The 19,103-nt window shown below is 43.7% G+C and overlaps 1 protein-coding gene across 1 annotated transcript in view; it reads right to left on the bottom strand.

Moving 5' to 3' along the window:
* The window catches only part of EHD4 (EH domain containing 4), an 82,587-nt gene that overhangs the window by 54,836 nt on the left and 8,648 nt on the right, over positions 1-19,103 (bottom strand). The window contains exon 2 of the mRNA XM_066343775.1: positions 973-1,149. Coding sequence (XP_066199872.1) covers positions 973-1,149 — 177 coding nt within the window. The remainder of the gene's footprint in view (positions 1-972; positions 1,150-19,103) is intronic.

Genomic DNA, 19,103 nt, shown 5'->3' with positions numbered 1-19,103 from the left:
GCCTGTCCACTCTAGTCCTACCTCTCCCTAAAGGGTGTGGATGACCCCAACCTGTCCCTGAACCTCCCACAGCCACTCCCCGAAACCACCCAGTCTAAAGCAGGAGACTCAAAAAAGAGGGGATGAGGGGAGAGGGAAACGACCGGAAAAAAATAGAGAGAAATGTTTAAAAAAAAAAAGGGCAAGGAGTGGAAAGAGGAGGATGGAGCGAGAGGTAAGAGCAGCTCATATCTGAAGGGGCAGAGCGTCCGGGAGAACCTGCTGGCTGCTCTCCGCCCTCACACCCGTTTCACCGGGAAGTCTGGTGAAAGGTTACAGGGCTGTAAAAATAAAACGCATCTCCAGTGCAGTCAGCAGTCAGAACTTCGGCCATCCTACTACTTCACACCTGTAAGACAATGCCCCTGCATGGGACGGGACTTCTTGTGTTGTTTTGGCCCCTTTTCCCCAGCTCTGCTTTAATAAAAAAAAAGCATCTCATAGCATGGGAATGAGAAGCATAAGGAACAGCCAGGGAGGTGAGGTGACCTGTCCTGCAATAATCAACAGACTAAATCTGGGGGTCAGGTGCACCTCAGGGGTCCCCTGGACAAGCTCCGTGCACACTGTCTGAGGGTGGCCGTCCAGCCACTTATTTAACCAGTGATGGACAGCCCACACCTCACAAGGCAATTTGATCCATTTCTGTGTAGCTCAAACTATTAGAAATTTGCTCCTTATACTGTGTGGCCTTATAATGTCCAACCCTGGGCCTTAGTTCTTCCCTCTGAAGCCACCCAGAATATATGTAAATGATCTTTTCCTATGAAAATCTTTCAAAATATTTTAATACCATACCTATATTTTCTATAACATCTCCTAGAACAGACATGCTCTGTTCTTTATTTTTCCTAATATTTCCATGTAATTGGCAAGAATTCAAAGAAAAGTTTTAAATAACCTGACCAAAGATGGCAGTTTGCTGGTCCTTACCGATTCAGGAAAGCATTTCCAAAGCGACTAAGTTTTCGAAATGGCTTTTTGGGGTCCACGACTAAAGCATTCCCTGGGGTGCTGCCTTCAGTCTCCCCGTACATCACAGCAATGAAGGAATCGGTGGTGGGCTCTGGTCCAATCCTCATGCCAGGGAAATCTTGCTCCAGTAAGTATCTGGGAGAGGGGAGAAAAGAAACAGCATGTTGTCACAAAGCAAAAGGTCAGAATGTTTCCTGGTTCTACAAATTTTTAACATAATCATTTAAAGACTTAGAAATCCAAGCCCCCTGAAGAGAATGATTTACTCTTTTGCTAATGATTTTTCAAAGCTTAAAATCAACAGACCTACTTTTTCTCCAGTGTAAGAAGCCTCGCGAACGAGGTCAGACATCTTGCAGATAGACTGAACCTTCTAAAAGTGTAGCACATGCCTGACCAGGTGGTGGCGCAGTGGATAGCACGTCAGACTGAGACATGAAGGACCCAGGCTAGAAACCTCGAGGTCTTCAGCTTGAGTGTGGGCTCACCAGCTTGAGCACGGGTCACTGGCTTGAGCAAGGGGTCATTCGCTCTGCTGGAGCCCCTTGGTCAAGGCACATATGAGAAAGCAATCACTGAACTAAGGAGATGCAACGAAGACTTGATGCTTCTCATCTCTCTCCCTTCCTGTCCCTCTCTCTGACTGTCTCTGTCAGAAAGAAAAAGAAAGAAAGAAAGAAAGAAAGAAAGAAAGAAAGAAAGAAAGAAAGAAAGAAAGAAAGAAAGAAAGAAACAAAGAAACAAAGAGAGAGAGAAAAAGAGAGAAAGAAAGAGTTGAGAAGAGGCCCAGGCTGGTTGGTGTCAGCCTGGCGCGTGGAAATTCTGTTCAATTCCCGGCCAGGGCACACAGGAGAAGCGTCCATCTGTTTCTCCACCCCTTCCCCTTCTTCCTCTCTGTCTCTCTCTTCCCCTCCTGTAGCCAAGGCTCCACTGGAGCAAAGTTTGCCAGGGTGCTGAGGAGGGCTCCACGGCCTTTGCCTCAGGCCACAACGGAGCAACGACCCAGATGGGCAGAGCATCGCCCCCTGGTGGGCATACCAGGTGGATCCTGGTTGGGCGCATGCGGGAAGTCTGACTGCCTCCCCACTTCAAACTTCGGAAAAATACCAAAAAAAAAAGGTGTAGCACAGCAGTTTCTTGTTCAGAGTTCCGTTGGTGCAACAGACAGCACCCCAGAGCATACCTAGCTAGCTCCTATGCATCCTATAATACCCTGCTTGGGCCCACCTCCTATAGGGAAGTATCCATGTCCCTCCAGAGTATTGGGGATGCCTCCCTGTGGCCATCATGGTGCTCACCATGCATATTGTACTTCTCTGCTTATTATTGTCCCTTGCAGGATGCCTGTGGCCAGAGGCATATCTCTAGCACCCAGCACCCATCACTGTGCCTGCCCACTGAGAGCACTCAGTGTAGTGAATGAAATAATGAGCCATCTCCTTCCTTGTCACTGACAGTCTATGAGGCCAGCACATCCTCACTTGTGTATTTTACAGCTCCCTTGGGCTCCTGCAGGTTGTAGCCATGGAGGTTGATTTCTAAATAATTCAGTAGCAACAGAGGCTGCTATGGAAGATGGGGTGCAGAAGGGAAACACAGATTAGATGTCACTAGGGCCATCACTAGCCCTTGTGTAAAATGGGAAAAGTTGCCCTTTCCTCCAGGCAGACACAGCCTTGGACCGAGATTCACAGCTTAGCAAGGAGGACTCAGCTGGATTTTATGCCCCACTTGCCCTTTCCCCAGGGGCCCACATTGGTTTAACCTGCACAACTGTACCAGTGGCCCTAGCAAATATCTCTGAGGATCCTCATTCAGTGAACTGAGGAGACCAACTGATGTGAAACAAGGCATTAGGACTGGTTCAGTGATATGCTGGGGTGGGTCAAGCCTACTACTGTGGGAACTGGCTGTGCCCTAATGGATCTCTCCCCATCCTTACCAGCACTTCATTCAGACACTTACAGTCCCTCCCCTCCCCGCCAAGATTTCCTTTCCACGATATAGGAAGATACTATGTGTGTTTATACAAATTTGGGGCGGTGGGAGGGGGGCGGGGGGACACGACACACAAAGATTACTTCCTCCTTCTCTGCAACCAAAAAGAACATAAAGAAGGGAGTACAGTTGACCCTTGAACAATGCAATCAAAAACCCATGTGTAACTTTTGACTCCCCAAAAACTTAACTACTGACAGCCTACTGTTGGCTGGAAGTCTTACTGATAACATAAGCAATTAACATGCATTTTGTATGTTATATGTATTATAAACTGTAATGGAAAGGAGATTGGGGGGAGGCATAAAAGGCTAGAGGGGGAGATGTGATGGAAGGAGACGTGACCTGGGGCCAAGTCCGTATGGTGAACACAGAATACAGTGTACAGATGATGTATTATAGAATTGTACACCCGAAAGCTACATAATTTTATTAACCAATGTCTCCCAATCAAGTCAGCAAAAGAGTGAAAACTGTATTCTTACAATACAGGAAGTTAGAGAAGAGAAAATGTTATTAAGAAAATCACAAGAGAAAATACAGTCACAGTTTTTGCTGAAAAAAAAAAAAAAGTATATATATGGACCCACACAGTTAAAATCCATGTTGTTCAAGTACAGTATCAACTGTATTTTGGAATACACTTGACTCATTACCAAGCAACAGATGGAAACGCAACACCTTCAGAGAATCCCTGACAGTGACTGTGAACAGGCACAGGGGTGGGGGGAGTGGTGAAAGGGAGTCCTTGTTCAAGGTGGCTGGGGCAGAGCCGTGCCCCAGCCCTGTCAGGGAGATGACCCTTCGCTCTGGTGAGAGGCCCGAGGGCAGAAACCCGCTCAGCCTCAGGTCCCCATCCTGCAGCGAGTAATCTACTTAGGCCTACACTACACTGCTCACAAAAACTAGGAAATATTTTATGGCTTCACGTTCATTTTGAACTATCCCCTAATTTTTGTGAGCAGTATATTTCCTTTGTTTTTACCATGTCCTAACTGATCAAATTTAAGTCCAGACCTGTGATTTTATTTCCAGGGACAATAAAAAAAAAAAGAACTGAACTGTCAAATGTCCAACACAATTTTGCCATCTTTCTAAAGATAAGAAATTGAGCCATGCTTTATTTAGATCTATGTTTTCTACATAAATTAAATTAAAATTGTTTAAGCAATCTTAGCAAGCTATTTCTAAACATTTAATAGATTTCATTGCTAGTTCTAATGTCATCCAAAGTTTCTACATTTCTGTGAAGTTGTGGAGAACCCTAATAGATACATCACTTAAGAGATTTTGTTTTTTGGGGTTTTTTTAGAATTTTTTTTTCATTTTAGAGAGAGGAGAGAGAGAGAGAGAGAGAGAAGGGTGGAGGAGCAGGAAGCATCAACTCCCATATGTGCCTTGACCAGGCAAGCCCAGAGTTTCAAACAAGCAACTTCAGCGTTCCAGGTAGATGCTTTATCCACTGTGCCACCACAGGTCAGGCAATACATACATCATTTAAATATATTCCCTGAATTTAGAGAAAATGTGAGAAAAAAAAATGAATAGCAACCAGCATTTGCCAAGTACTCACTATTAACCTGGTATAGTACAAAGCCCTCTACACACACATTGATTGTTTCATTCAATCCCCAGAGCACTTTGAGGTGGTCACTAACACTCTTATTTTATAGGTGGGAACACTGAGGCATCAGAAGAGCTAAGCAACCTGCTCAAGGTCACACAGTAAGAGCTTCAGTGGAGATGGAATACTGGCAGTTGGACCCCGGATAGAAGCATGGGTTTGAACTGGTGGTGCTGTCTCCAGATAGAAGCATGGGTTTGAACTGGTGGTTTGCTCAGAAGTGAGGAGCATGAGGGGCAGTCAGGGCCATAGCGCAGTGTGCCACTGGATAAAAGCCACCATATTTCCTTAAAAGTGAAGGAAAAGAGCTATTCAAACTGCCCTGCATGGTCTTTGGGCTGCCCTAATAAGGGCCGGGCTCTCCCCCATCTCCCCGGAGCAAAGATGGGGAGAAGAGGTGCTATTTTCAAAACATGCTCAAATTTAATTAAAAAACTTTTTCAAAACCTTTTCAAGCACCTAGTAGACTAGTAAATACTCTTAGAAGCAGACATATCCATGTTTATAAATTGTTATGAAATTCCACACAGGTACTGGTAAAAGTGAGAGTGCCTCACACGGTGTGCAACTCCAGCGTGTTGTAGAGTGCGTATGGAATGTGTGGGTTTCACACAAACATATAAATGTGGAATTTAGGTTTTACACTTGCTCTGGGATCTCAAGTCTGAAGTCAGCAGCAGCAAAGCTAGAATTCAAGTCCAGATCACACCCCTGTACATTCAGTTTGATTTCCATGCCCTGTGGCCCGGAGGAAGCTAAGCCAGGAGGCTGTGGGGGAGAGCTGGAGCAACGGCAGACAGCCACAGAGAGGGGCCGGGGCTCGAAGAACAGCAGCCAATGCAGCACACACAGTTCTCATCTCACAAAAAAGAGTTAGGTACAAGTATTGGTGTGGAACTTGACAGGCACTTTCCATAGAATCAGTTGTAAAACTGCAATGGTTGGTTTGTCAAGACAGCCTACAAAAGGTCATGCACACCAGTAAAACAGATAAATCGGACAAGAACTGTAGCACTACCTTAGGGGAAAGCTCACTGCAATATGTCCGCTTCTCAGCGCCTTCCCAGGCCTGGGCAAGTGGAGGGCCCCCAGCTCCAGGGGAGAATGGGGCTCAGGCAGGAGTGACAGAGTGTGTGGAAGCTATAGTTACACACTGAGTTCCAGCAGGACAATAACTCACAGGTAAAGGTGTGTAAGTCAGACCATCATTGCTGAGGAGTGCCTCAATTGCTTCCTGATGTTTCATTCCTATAAAAGGACAGCAAACCCCACAATTTTGGAATGACAGAAGTTTCAACAAAAAATCTAAAGTATGAAATTGTTTAAAGAAGAGCACAAGTTTCTTACTTTCAAGTTCATACTGTAATAGAAGCTAGAATTCCCTTTGTAGAACCCTGGAAGGCAGAGTGTTAACAATTTTACTTATTTACTTATTTTAAATTTTTTATTTATAGCTCTTTTAGAGAGGAAGAGAGAGAGACAGAGACACAGAGAGAGAGAAACATTGATTCACTGATCCACTTATTTATGCTGTTGTTGGTTGACTCATGCATGTGCCCTGACCAGAGATCAAACCTACAATCTGGGCATGTTGGGACAACACTCCAACCAACTGAGCTACCTGGCCAGGGTCTTTTTATTTTATTTTAAAATTTTTATTTATTTATTGGCAGAGACAGAGCGAGAGAGAGAGGGACAGATAGACCAGAAGGGAGAGAGATGAGAAGAAGCATCAATTCTTCATTGAGGCACCTTAGTTTCTCATTGATTGCTTTCTCACATGTGCCTTGAATGGGGGAAGGGGGCTACAGCAAGACCGAGTGACCCCTTGCTCAAGCAAGTGACCTTGGTGAGCCGTGCTAAAACCAGATAAGCCCGCGCACAAGCTGGCGACCTCGGGGTTTCAAACCTGGGTCCTCCGTGTCCCAGTCCAACGCTGTATCCACTGCGCCACCACCTGCTCGGACTATTTTATTTTAAAAAAATGTTATTTCTTTATTGATTTCTTTTTAGAGAGAGGAAAGGAGAGAGACACACACAGAGAGAAAAACATAATTTGTTGTTTCACTTATTTATGCATTCATTGGTTGATTCCTGTATGTGCCCTGATAGGAGATCAAAGCATATTGGGACAATGCTCTAACCAACTGAGCCACCTGACCAGGGCATAATTATTTTTAAACTATGCTGCTAATGTGAATCCGTTTGAAGTAAAAGGTGTCCCCTAAACTGTGATTTTTGGTAAATCATCCAATCTCTGGGTCTCAGACACTGAGGAAGAACCAGAACGAAAAAAAGAATTACTGTATTTTATAGTTTGCTTACATTATTGATTTGCTTAGTGATAGTTTCTCCTACAGATAATAAAAAATCAAAATTCAATGTTCAATTTCATTATCAAGGTAATACCAATTAAAGACAGCATATTAGCACTTAAAAAAAAAACTCTTAATACTCAATGCTGATGAGGTTATAGTAAAATAAATATTCCTATATATGCAGGTAGAAGAATAAGTTCGTATAACCTCACTGAAAAGCAATTTGATACTCTGTGTTAAAAATCTTTAAAATGGGCGTAATTACACTTTTTTTTTTTGTACTTTTTTGAAGTGAGCAGCAGGGAGGAAGAGAGACAGACTCCCACATGCGCCTGACCGGGATCCACTTGGCAAGCCCACTAAGGGGCGATGCTCTGTTGCAACTGGAGCCATTCTAGCACCTGAGGTGGAGGCCATGGAGCCATCCTCAGTACCTGGGCCAACTCTGCTCCAATGGAGCCCTGGCTGCAGGAGGGGAAGAGAGAGACAGAGAGAGAGGAGAGGGAGAAGGGTGGAGAAGTAGATGAGTGCTTCTCCTGTGTGCCCTGACCAGGAATCGAACTCGGGACTCCCACATGCTGGGCCGACACTCTACTGCTGAGCCAACCAGCCAGGGTGGTTCAAATTATACTTTTTGAAATCTATCCTTAGGAAACATCCTAGACACGTGAAAAAGATTTCTGCATGAAGATGCCTATTGCATTATCTATAGCAGAAAAAAATTGTGTTCTCTTTCCCATAGCTCTTAGTACTTCTATCATAATATAGGATTTACTTACTATTTTATGATTTATTCCATCTCCACCTGGTAGAGTGTAAGATACAGGAAAGCAGGACTTTTTGTCTCTCCTGCTCACTAATGCTTTCTATGTGCTTGGAACCATCTCTGGCACATGCTTGAGACGGTCGATAAATACTTATTGACAAAGTAGCCTCTCCAGTCCGATGCCCCCGTCCCTTTCTCTTTCTCATTTCCTTACTGATAGAAATTATCTCATGTTACTATTTGCTGTTACTGTCCCAGGATACTAGGAGCATATGAAAGAGAGGACCCTCATCTATCTGGCTCACCACGGTATCCTAGCATCTAACAATGTCTGGCACATAGTAGGTGCAGCATCAATATCTGGGGACTCGCTGACTTTCTCCATGCCCTCATGCAGCAGTCCCAGCTCTGGCCTCCCTCCCTCACTTCTTTGCCTCCTCATCACACCTCACTTGGGCTCTGGTCACTCCGCACTTCCCAGTGGCCTCCCAGCCTCCCTCTCCCCATTTGCCCTTGAAGATCAGATCCCTTCTGTAAAGGACCACTCTAACAGCTCAGTCCTTCCCAGATAACTTCCATTCAGGGACCCCCACAAGCCACCCTTTGCAGTCTGGGCTCTTGCTCCTCCCTTAAACTGGGCCTTTTCTTCCCATCTTGATCAGTCTCTTCTAGGTTTGAAATTCCTACCCATAATCTTACCTCACTTCATTTCCTCTGTGTGGTGGGAAATCATGTCTCATGATCCCTACCATCTATCCTGCCCACCCTTTACTGCCTCCTTCAGGCAGTCTTCCTTGATCACTTCAGGACCTTTTGCCCCGGAAACTCCCTGCCTCACCTCTAGTGAGCTCTTCATGGATCACTTGGTATTGGTGTTATTGGTGGGCCATTTCCTCTCTTCTGAGAGGTTATCATTTCCTGCATGACACATTCTATACATTCAGAACTTTAGAGCCCCAAAGTCTCTTAAGAATCATTTGGTTCAACCTCTCGTCTGTACATGTGAAGACACTAAGGATGAGGGCACGAATGTGCCTCGTTGCTGTCACACTCACTAGTGACCCTGCAGGACTGGAGTCTGGAGCACCTCTCTTCTGTGTGGAGGCTTTGGCTCTAGGCTCAGCCCTATAGCCTTGGGGTCCCACACACCCCCGGCTTCTGGTCTCCTAAGTAGGGCCTGTCAGACACATGAGTTAACATATGACGTGTTAAGCTATTTGCCCAGAAGTTTTCACAGTGGCTAACGGTGAAACTCAGACACATTATGTCACATTGCTGGGCCGGCAGTGAGAGAACTAAAAACAGCTGGGACACAAGCTCTGACAAGAGTCAAGTGAGAATGAAGTTAAGATGAGGGTCAAGCCAGCAACCTTGAAAAGAAGAGTCTGAGCAGATCAGGAGGTGAGATGTACAAAAATGAGCTCCCTGCACAGCCCTCTGCATGAGGCTTATCAACTGTGTTAAAAAAAAATTTTTTTTTTGACACCTCAGAGGTTTTTCCAAAGCCTTGAGTTCCAGGGACCTCGTGGTGTTATCTGCGATAACAAGAATTCAAAGGAACAAGACGCCGCAGGAAACCTACAAAAAGACTCCACCAGGGCTCAGAGCCGCGGGCCCTGCACAGGCATCCTGTCGTTACACGGGTCCTTGTCCCTGGCTCCAGCTCGCCCTCCCTTTCCTGCGTTCTCAGACAGGCTGCCAACTCCAGTGGCGACTGCTCTGAGCATTGAGCCAAGCCATCCACGTAGAAAGGGACAGACATTTGGATTCCAAGCAGCTGGGAGGAGGGGATGATGGGAGGAGGGGAGTCCTGGTATCTCTCCATCCCCATCTGCTGAGAGCCATGGTTCGGCCTCGTCCAAATGGCTCCTGGGCACAGTGGCTGCCATGTTCAGGCAAGGCTCAAGGAGCTGCTTTCATGCAAGGGTATATATGTGGGAAGTGTGTTTTCTTCCACTGCTTAGGCTAGATTTTTGTTTTTAACTTCATGAAAAAAAAATGTTATTATGACAAGAAGAAAAGAATCTTGAAGAGATGAAAAGTCCCTTAACATACCCAAGCACCATCTTCTCAAGGATGGGCATCAGAATAGATAAAATACAAATGAACAAACCAATTATAAGAGGTACATTATTAAAAAATGCCAGCTGCAAATTTTGTCTTCCCTGAGTATTCATCTATGCATTCTTAAACTTATTCCTGGCCCTGGCCGGTTGGCTCAGTGGTAGAGTGTTGGCCTGGTGTGCAGAAGTCCCAGGTTCAATTCCCGGCCAGGGCACACAGGAGAAGCGCCCATCTGCTTCTCCACCCCTCCATCTCTCCTTCCTCTCTGTCTCTCTCTTCCCCTCCCGCAGCCAAGGCTCCATTGGAGCAAAGTTGGCCCGGGCACTGAGAATGGCTCTGTGGCCTCTGCCTCAGGCGCTAGAGTGGCTCTGGTCGCAACAGAGCGACGCCCCGGATGGGCAGAGCATCGCCCCCTGGTGGGCATGCCAGGTGGATCCCGGTCGGGCGCATGCAGGAGTCTGTCTGACTGCCTCCCCGTTTCCAGCTTCAGAAAAATACAAAAAAAAAACAAACCCAAAAACCAACTTATTCCCAAAGTACCTTATGCGGTAAATACTATTTTTATTCCCATTTTACAGATGAGGAAACTAGGGCTCAAATAAATTAAATGGTTTATTAGACCCTAGGATTTCTTCCTAGTTCTGTGAGAACACTACCTGACCTAAATCAGTTTGACAAGCTGAGTCAAGTCTCAAACAGGAGCATTAGAGGCACACAGTCTATGAACTATAACAAATATACAAATATAAGGCTTGTTAGTATTATTTAATAGTTTAAAAAGCATTTTAAAAAATAATGTGGCACATACATTATTTTAAATTAATGCTTGGGGTATATTACAAGCATTAATTTAAAATTCTTGAGTCAAAATCTAGAGAAATAGCTGTGTAATAAGTGAGAGGGAATGACAAGAAATAGCCCTTCAACTCTGATTTATCTGGAACCTGGAACTGATGTCTTTAAAGCAGTTTCCTTTGTTCATCTTCTTGTTTAATGTTAAGAAACATTTACTATCACAAATGTCTTATAAAATGGTCCAGAATATGCAAATTAATACTACCACCAACGCTACTCCTAGACTCCATCAAGCACCGGTTCTTAGGAAACCATGCTGCACAGGCTATACAGCTTTTCACACATTTTATCACTTTGTCCCACTATTGTTAGAGCAGGTATTCTTATCCTTAACTTATAGAAAACTGTGCTTAATGGCAAGTTAAATACCTTGTGCAAGATCACATTAGTACAAGATAATGACCACTTTTGAGATTTTGAAGTATTCCTATCCATTTCTCTGCAAATATAATTTTTTAATAAAATTGGGATCAAAGTGGCCCTGGTTGGTGGCACATGAATAGAGCATTGTCCTGAAGCACCAGTTTGACACTGAGGGCTCCAGTTTGAGCCCCAGTCAAGGCACATAGGAGAAGCAATCAATGGCACAACTGAGTGGAACAATGAGTTGATACTTCCCTCTCTCTCTTCCCCTCCCCATGCTAAAAAAAATGGAATCAAAGTGGTTAAACAATTTTGTATCTAGATTCTCACCATTAGTTTTCCCTCATACTATTAAAAGTTTTTTGTAAATAATTTTTAATGGTTGTATATTGTTTTAAGGTAAATACATATCAAGATTAATATCCCTGAACAAATCTTTCATCTACTTAAAAATTTTAATCTTGGCCCTGGCCAGTTGGCTCGGTGGTAGAGCATTGGCCTGGCGTGCAGGAGTCCCGGATTCGATTCCCGGCCAGGGCACACAGGAGAAGCGCCCATCTGCTTCTCCACCCCTTCATCTCTCCTTCCTCTCTGTCTCTCTCTTCCCCTCCCGCAGCCAAGGCTCCACTGGAGCAAAGATGGCCCGGGTGCTGAGGGTGGCTCCATGGCCTCTGCCTCAGGCGCTAGAATGGCTTTGGTTGCAACAGAGCAACGCCCCAGATGGGCGGGGCATCGACCCCTGATGGGCATGCCGGGTGGATCCCGGTTGGGCGCATGTGGGAGTCTGTCTGACTGCCTCCCCGTTTCCAACTTCAGAAAAATACAAAAAAAATTAAAAAAAAAAAATTTAATCTTGAGTTGTTATTAAAAAACTGTCAGATGAGTTTCACTTTCATTTTAAAATTATATCTTTCTTAAGTGTGAAACATTTTATTTTCATTTTTGTTTTTCCCTTAGCTAAGTCACTGACATATTATCACCAGGGATGTTTATTTAGAATATACCATATTTGAGCCTGACCGGTGGTGGTGTGATGGATACAGCGTCAACCTGGGATGCTGAAGACTCAGGTTTGAAACCCCGAGGTCACCGGCTTGAGTGCAGGCTCACCAGCTTGAGCATGGGATCATTGACATGATCCCATGGTCACTGGTTTGAGCCTAAAGGTCACTCACTGGCTTGAAGCCCAAGGCCACTGGCTTGAGCAAGGAGTCATGGGCTCAGCTAGGGCCCCCGGTCAAGGAACATATGAGTAAGCAATCAATGAACAACTAAGGTGCCGCAATTATGAGTTGATGCCTCTCATCTCTCTCCTTTCTCCCCTCTCTCTAGCTTAAAACGATAAAAGGAATATATCATATTTGAAACTGCTGACCTACTAAGGGAACATTACCCTGTTGGATCAAGAAGGTGGAATTTGCTGGGTAAAGCCTTTCACCTCTCTATCCTGTTCTGAATGGGATTTAAATTACACAGGGTTGAGATGTGCTGAAAGCACACTGCTGTCTAACTATGCCCTTCCTTGCAGCTATTCCATTCTACCTTCCATGCTGTTCTGGGAGGAAGGTGAAGAATGGGAAAGGAAGAAGAAGAAAGGGAGAAGAAGTTTACTGGAATCAAGGCAACATGCTTTCCACTTTCTTACAGCCTTATTTATTTTCCCAGTCATTCATTTATTTGTTCACGCAATGAAGATCTATTAAGTGTTTTCTATGTTATGACTTGTAACTTATGAATCTTACAATAGACTTTAGGTTGATCTGGGAGTACTGTAAGCTTCATGAGGAGGCTACGGAACACAGCATTTTCCAGTTACTTGACTAGAGAATCCTTTTTTTCTTTGCATACTTGTTTACAATCTCCCAGAATTCCGTTCCACAGAACACAGGTTGAAGGAAAAAGTGAAAAGGAATTTAATAAAACTCAACATCCATCCTAATTTTTTCAAATGAAATTCTTTTAAAATTAGCAATAGAAAAATAATTTCTCAATGTAATTATAATTTATAAAATATTAACCCAAAAGCTACCATCCATCTCAGAGTGAAATAACAAAAGACATCATCATTAAAATTAGAAGCTTGATATGAACACTCACTTCCCAATACAATGAAATATGAAAAAGAAGAAACAAAATAATCATGAATGTAACTGATATACCTGTCTATCCAGAAAACCTAAAAGAACATAGTTCTTTTTACTGTCAGAATAACTTGAATCAAATGAACAGACACAAAATAAAAATAAAAATGCAAAAAAATCAGTAGCTATCTTAACATACTAGCAATACTCATCTAGAAAATATAAAGAAAATAACCCGATTCACAAAGCAACAGAATATAAACTAACCGAAGAACAACATTAATATGAATATATATATATAACTTGTATGAGTAAATCAACCACTTCTTTGAGATATAAAAGGTCTGAATAAAAGCAATGCTGAGTTCCTGCTTGGGAAAAGCACGCACCAAGATATAAATGCAGTTCCAATACAAACAGATCACAATGGGGTTTTCTGGGAAGAATCTAATGAAGTAATTTTAAAGTTCCTCTGAAAGAATAACAGGAAATGATGATTGACAGTATTTAGAAAACAAAGAAAAATGAGATCAAAAGAGTCTGCGCTATAATTTATTAAAGAATGTTTTAAAGTGACAATAAAGTTATTTAAAACACTGAAAGTGACTTAAGACAGTAATGGTGTGGGTATAAGAATCTACCAACAGAACAAAAAGAAGCAAGAGAAAGGTCCCTAAAGATATCAATATTTGCCTAACCAGGCAGTGGTGCAGTGGATAGAGTCAGACTGGGACGCAGAGGACGCAGGTTCAAAACCCTGAGGTCACTGGCTTGAGTGTGGGCTCACCAGCTTGGGCATGGGGCCGCTGGCTTGAGTTGGGATCATAGAGATGACTCCATGGTCGGTGGCTTGAGCCCAAGGTCACTGGCTTGAGCAAGGGGTCACTCACTTCGCTGTAGCCCTCCAGTCAAGGCACATATGAGAAAGCAATCAATGAATAAGGTGCTGCAACGAAGAATTGATGCTTCTCATCTCTCTCTCAACCTGTCTGTCTGTCCCTCTCTCTGTCTTTGTCACACACGACATCAATATTTAATAAATCAGCATTGGAGAAAGTCTCATGTGACATTGGGAAGAGACAGGTTTTTCAATAATGTTAAAAAACAAAAAACCAAATAAATGAATACTTTTGAGAGACAGATTTTACTTCCAAGTGGCTTAAAGAGTTTTATTTATTTGTTTGGTTAAGTGAGAGGAGGGGAAATAGTGAGACAGATTCCTGCATGCGCCCAGCTGGGATTCACCGGGCAACACGTCTGGGGCTGATGCTGGAACCAACCAAGCTATCCTTCAGCGCCCAGGGCAATGCTCATGCCAACTGAGCCACTGGCTACAGGAGGGTAAGAGAGAAAGAAGGGAGAGGGAGGGGAAGAGAAACAGATGGTCACTTCTCATATGTGCCCTGACATGAACCTGTGAGGTCCACATGCCCGGCCGATGCTCTATCCACTGAGTGAACCGGCCAGGGCTGAGTTAAATATTTTTAAAAGCCTATAAGATAAAGAAGGATTTTGTATGATAAGAGTGATAAATGACATTCATAAAAGAAAAAAATGGAGGGAGACAACTTGGGGTGGTGAACACACAATACAATATATAGATGTATTATAGAAAAGCACGCCTGAAACCTATATAGTTTTATTAACTGTCACCCCAATAAAAAATAAAAAAATGTTAGATTTGATTATGAATATTAAATATATTTGCACATCAAAATTATCATAAAATATTAAAAAGGCAAGCTCAAACTGAAAAAATACTTTTAATAATTATGACAAAGGGTTGAGAGCCATGTTTGAGCAAAATCTACAATATAAAGAATAATATCCAATATCTAAATGAAAATTGGGTAAAGTTCAGACAATTCACCAATAAATACAGATGATGACCATGTATTTTACAATTTCACTAGTAAATAAAAGCAAATTAGCCTGACCAGGCAGTGGCAGAGTGGATACAGTGTCAGCCTGGGACCCAGGGGACCCAGGTTGGAGACCCTGAGATTGCCAGCTTGAGCGTGGGCTCACCGGCTTGAGTGTGGGATCATAGACATGACCCCATGGTTGCTGGTTTTAGTGAGGGGCAACTGGCTCATCTGGACACGCCCCGTCAAGGCACATGTGAGAAAGCAATCAGTGAACAACTAAAGTGCCACAACGAAGGACTGATGCTTCTCATCTCTCTCCTTCCATTCTGTCTGTCCCTGTCTGTCCTCCCCACCCCCGTCTCTCTTGCTTAAAAAAAAAAAAGCAAATTAGAAAAAATATTTTCCTATCATATTTATTTATTTTTAATAGTAATACTTAGTTTAATTGAAGGTTTGGTGAAATAATGATCCTCATATTAGACTCCCTGGTGGGAATCTAATTTGGAATATTTTTTCTGAAAAGAATATGTATATATGTTATTATAAGAAGTATATAAGCTTGAAAACCACACCTTTTGATGCAGTAATTCATGCCCTGACAGCAATTCTAAAAAAACCTAGTAATAAAAAGTTTGTAGTCAAGACAATTCATAACAGCAAAAAGTTAGAAACAATGTTTCAAGCTGTGCAATAGAATAGAACGCAGTCATAAAATTTTTGAAGATTACTTAATGATACAAGAAAAAGTTTGTCAAATATTAAGTGAAAAAGGCTGTTTATTAAATTGCATTTATTGTATAATCCCCAGTTTTGTAAGCATGGTTTCTATGTCTTTATCCAGGTCGTTTGCTAAAAATCTAAACAGATGGAGCTTGGACCACACTCCATGGAAGGTCCACCAAAGTGAGCCTTTGAGGCTGACCCTTTTCTGGCTTAATGATTCAACTGTCATGAATCATCTCTCAGTGATTCCCAAATGTTTCCTGGAGGAGGCTAAGATTCACCTTGACAGGTGGTTTATAAACAGAAAAACAAAAACAGATTTCCGAGCCTCAGCCACAGTGATATTCCAAATGGGGAGGTCTGGGTTGAGGCCCTGGATTCTGTTCAGATCTCCTGGGGATCCTGACTCACAGCCAGATCCAGGAACCACAGCTTTCTAGTTCACAATTTTCTAAGGTTTTGAAAAGTATATTGAAGGTCTTTTAGAAATAAGTTTCTAGATGTGAGTTATGTTAGAGAATTGTTATTAAAAAAACAACAACAACTTTTCTCCCCCATGTTTCTCCTAATCCTTCAGCACTGCTGCCCTTTGTCAGGCAGATGACGTACTGAGCAGACAAGAGGCCAACCTGTGGTGTCTCACCGAAATGACAGCGGTCACTCACACAACAGCAAGCCTGCCCTGCCGTCTCCACAGCCCTCCCCAGAATCCTTGCTCCAAGTCCTGCCTCTTCGTAGGCTTTTGAAACACCAGCTGCCCCTCTATGGTCCCCTTCCATCAACTTGTAACTCACGCTCATCTTGAACCAAACCTCTGGAATGCCTGTGACCATGGTCCAGCCCCTCCCCTTCAGTGCCTCACTGCTGAGAGTTTTCCATATTTACACTTCACCTCCCACTCATTCCTCAAACCACTGTCACCTGGGTTCCATCACCACCACTTACTGACACAGCTTCTTGCCAAGGTGACCCTGGCTCCTGATGGCTAATCCACTGGTTCCATTTTAATCCTTGTCCCCGAAGCAGCTGACAGTGCTCACCTACCCCCTCCTCCCTTTCCCTGGCTTTTGTGGGTAGTGTCTGTTTCAACAGCTGAGGAGCCACCTCGCCCCACTGAGTCCACCTGGTTGGGGGGTTGACTACCCCGCTCCAGGCATGGCCTTCTTCATTCCCCTTGGCTCTAGGGATTGGCTGAGGGATGGGCATATGGCCAAAGTTGAACCATTGAGAGTCAAATCTGAGATTTTTGCTGAAATATTTGGGGGAAAGGTTCTCTTTTTCCCCACCAGGGTTGCCGAGCTGACAGAATGTGAGTCTGGAATTGGAAACTGCCGGCTGCCCGATCCTTGAGGGGCAGCTGACTGGGAGGGAAGCCCACCCGAGGGAGGCAGCAGAGCTGAGACAGTCCTCAGCTGACCGTGCTACTTGGGCTCCTCCGTCAGGTCTGAAGCAAGCACACCTGGCCTTATCAGTCTCATGCGAAAATTTGTACCTTTTTACTTACACCTTTTCTAGTTGAATTTCTGTCACTGCAACCACAAGAGCCCTAAGATGGCTCTGAGCCACCATCTTCCCCTGACATGACCCACCTCTCTGGTGACTTTTCCTCAAGTGTCTCCATGTGCTCCTCCTTTAGGTTGTATCCTCAGGGGTATTTCTTCAACCTCCAAGTCTGAATGAAGGTCCTTCCTATGCCCCCAACCCACCTGTGCTTCTAGTGTCTCAGCTCATCACCCAAAGCCCAAATGGCTTATAGATTCTTTTTCACATTCCCCACGAAACTCTAAGTCCTGTGATATCCAAACCCATCCCATCAACATCACTTGAATAAATGAACACTAGGGTATGTAGGTATGATCTTACATATTGCAAATATAGTCTATTCTACCTAAAAATTTAATATTTCAGGCCTGACCAGTGGTGGCACTGTGGATAGAGCATCGACCTGGGACACTGAGGTCCCCAGTTCAAAACCCCAATGTTGCCAACTTAAGCACAGGCTCATTGGCTTGAGTGCAGGCTCACCAGCTTGAGTGCAGGGTTGCTGGATTGAGCATGGGATCAGAGACATGATCCCATGGTCACTGGCATTTGCCAAGAGGCTGCTGGCTTGAGCAAGGGGTCACTGGTTTGGCCTGAGCGCCCCCCACCCCGCCCATCAGGGCACATATGAGAAGCAATCAATGAACAACTAAAGTGACACAACTACAAGTTCATGCTTCTCATTGCTCTCTTTCTCACCAAAGGGGGGAAAAAAAAAAGAAAAGAAAAGAAAAGAAAAGAAAAGAAAAGAAAAGAAAAGAAAGAAAGAAAGAAAGAAAGAAAGAAAGAAAGAGAAAGAAAGAAAGAAAAGAAATATTTCAGTATCTCAGAGAGATCTGCAAAGGGCATGGTATCTGGCACAGGAGAGTATAATTTTCTGGGCCTACTGTGCCAGAATGATGGTGAGAACCATGAGAACCACCAAACTGAGCCCACAGTGATTCCTAATGGGATCTTTTCTAATGGGTGAATCAGGCTGCCTAATGTGAGCACCTTCACCTCTCTTCTCTTTAATAATGGAGTCTAGAGCTTATCAAAGGAATGAAGTAGAGCTTTGTTCTTAAATGCAATCTATATTTGTCTTTTTCAAAAACTGGAACATTTGGCTGCTTTCAACTTTTTTTTTTTAAATTTTTATTTTTTATTTATTCATTTTAGAGAGGAGAGGGAGAGACAGAGAGAGAGAGAGAGAGAGAGAGAGAGAGAGAGAGAAGGGGGGGGAGGAGCTGGAAGCATCAACTCCCATATGTGCCTTGACCAGGCAAGCCCAGGGTTTCGAACCGGCGACCTCAGCATTTCCAAGTCGACGCTTTATCCACTGCGCCACCACAGGTCAGGCTGGCTGCTTTCAATTTTCTGATACTTTTCATATTCTTCATAATTTCTTAAAAAATCACCAACCACAGTTCTTTGAGCACAGCTACAAGTTATTCCTCTACCATCCTCCCATCATTCTACATACCCAGGCGTTTACTGGGTAGATAGACCTTGTCTGTGCAGGCCTTTGAAGGATGAGAGGACCTCATCCTCGGGCTGTGAACTCCCTCTCAAACATGGCTGGGCTCCTTCTACCATCTCTGGATCATCTGCTCTGAGGGAAAAGAAGGAAGCAAAATAATAGCTGAGTAGTTCTGGTTTTTGTTACTGTTACAGCTAGAGTCCCAAGCAGTGAGCTTATCACTTCCTGCTTCTTTTTCTGGTTCTAAACATGCCCCAAAAGGCTTTTTAATTGTCAGAGGCATTTCTGCCTTCTCCGCCCACTCACTCCAGCTTCTTAATGCTTCATACTGTCCATAAACCTTGTTCCTACCCTTGCATACAGAACCCTGTCCCCCCTTCCCTATTAACATTATATTCAAATAATATTTAAAGTTTTAAAATACAATT

Source organism: Saccopteryx leptura, chromosome 6 (genome assembly GCF_036850995.1).
Source record: "Saccopteryx leptura isolate mSacLep1 chromosome 6, mSacLep1_pri_phased_curated, whole genome shotgun sequence".
NCBI classification, from domain to species: domain Eukaryota; kingdom Metazoa; phylum Chordata; class Mammalia; order Chiroptera; family Emballonuridae; genus Saccopteryx; species Saccopteryx leptura.
Note: the sequence above shows the minus strand (reverse complement) of the source record. Positions and strands in the feature narration are given on the sequence as shown.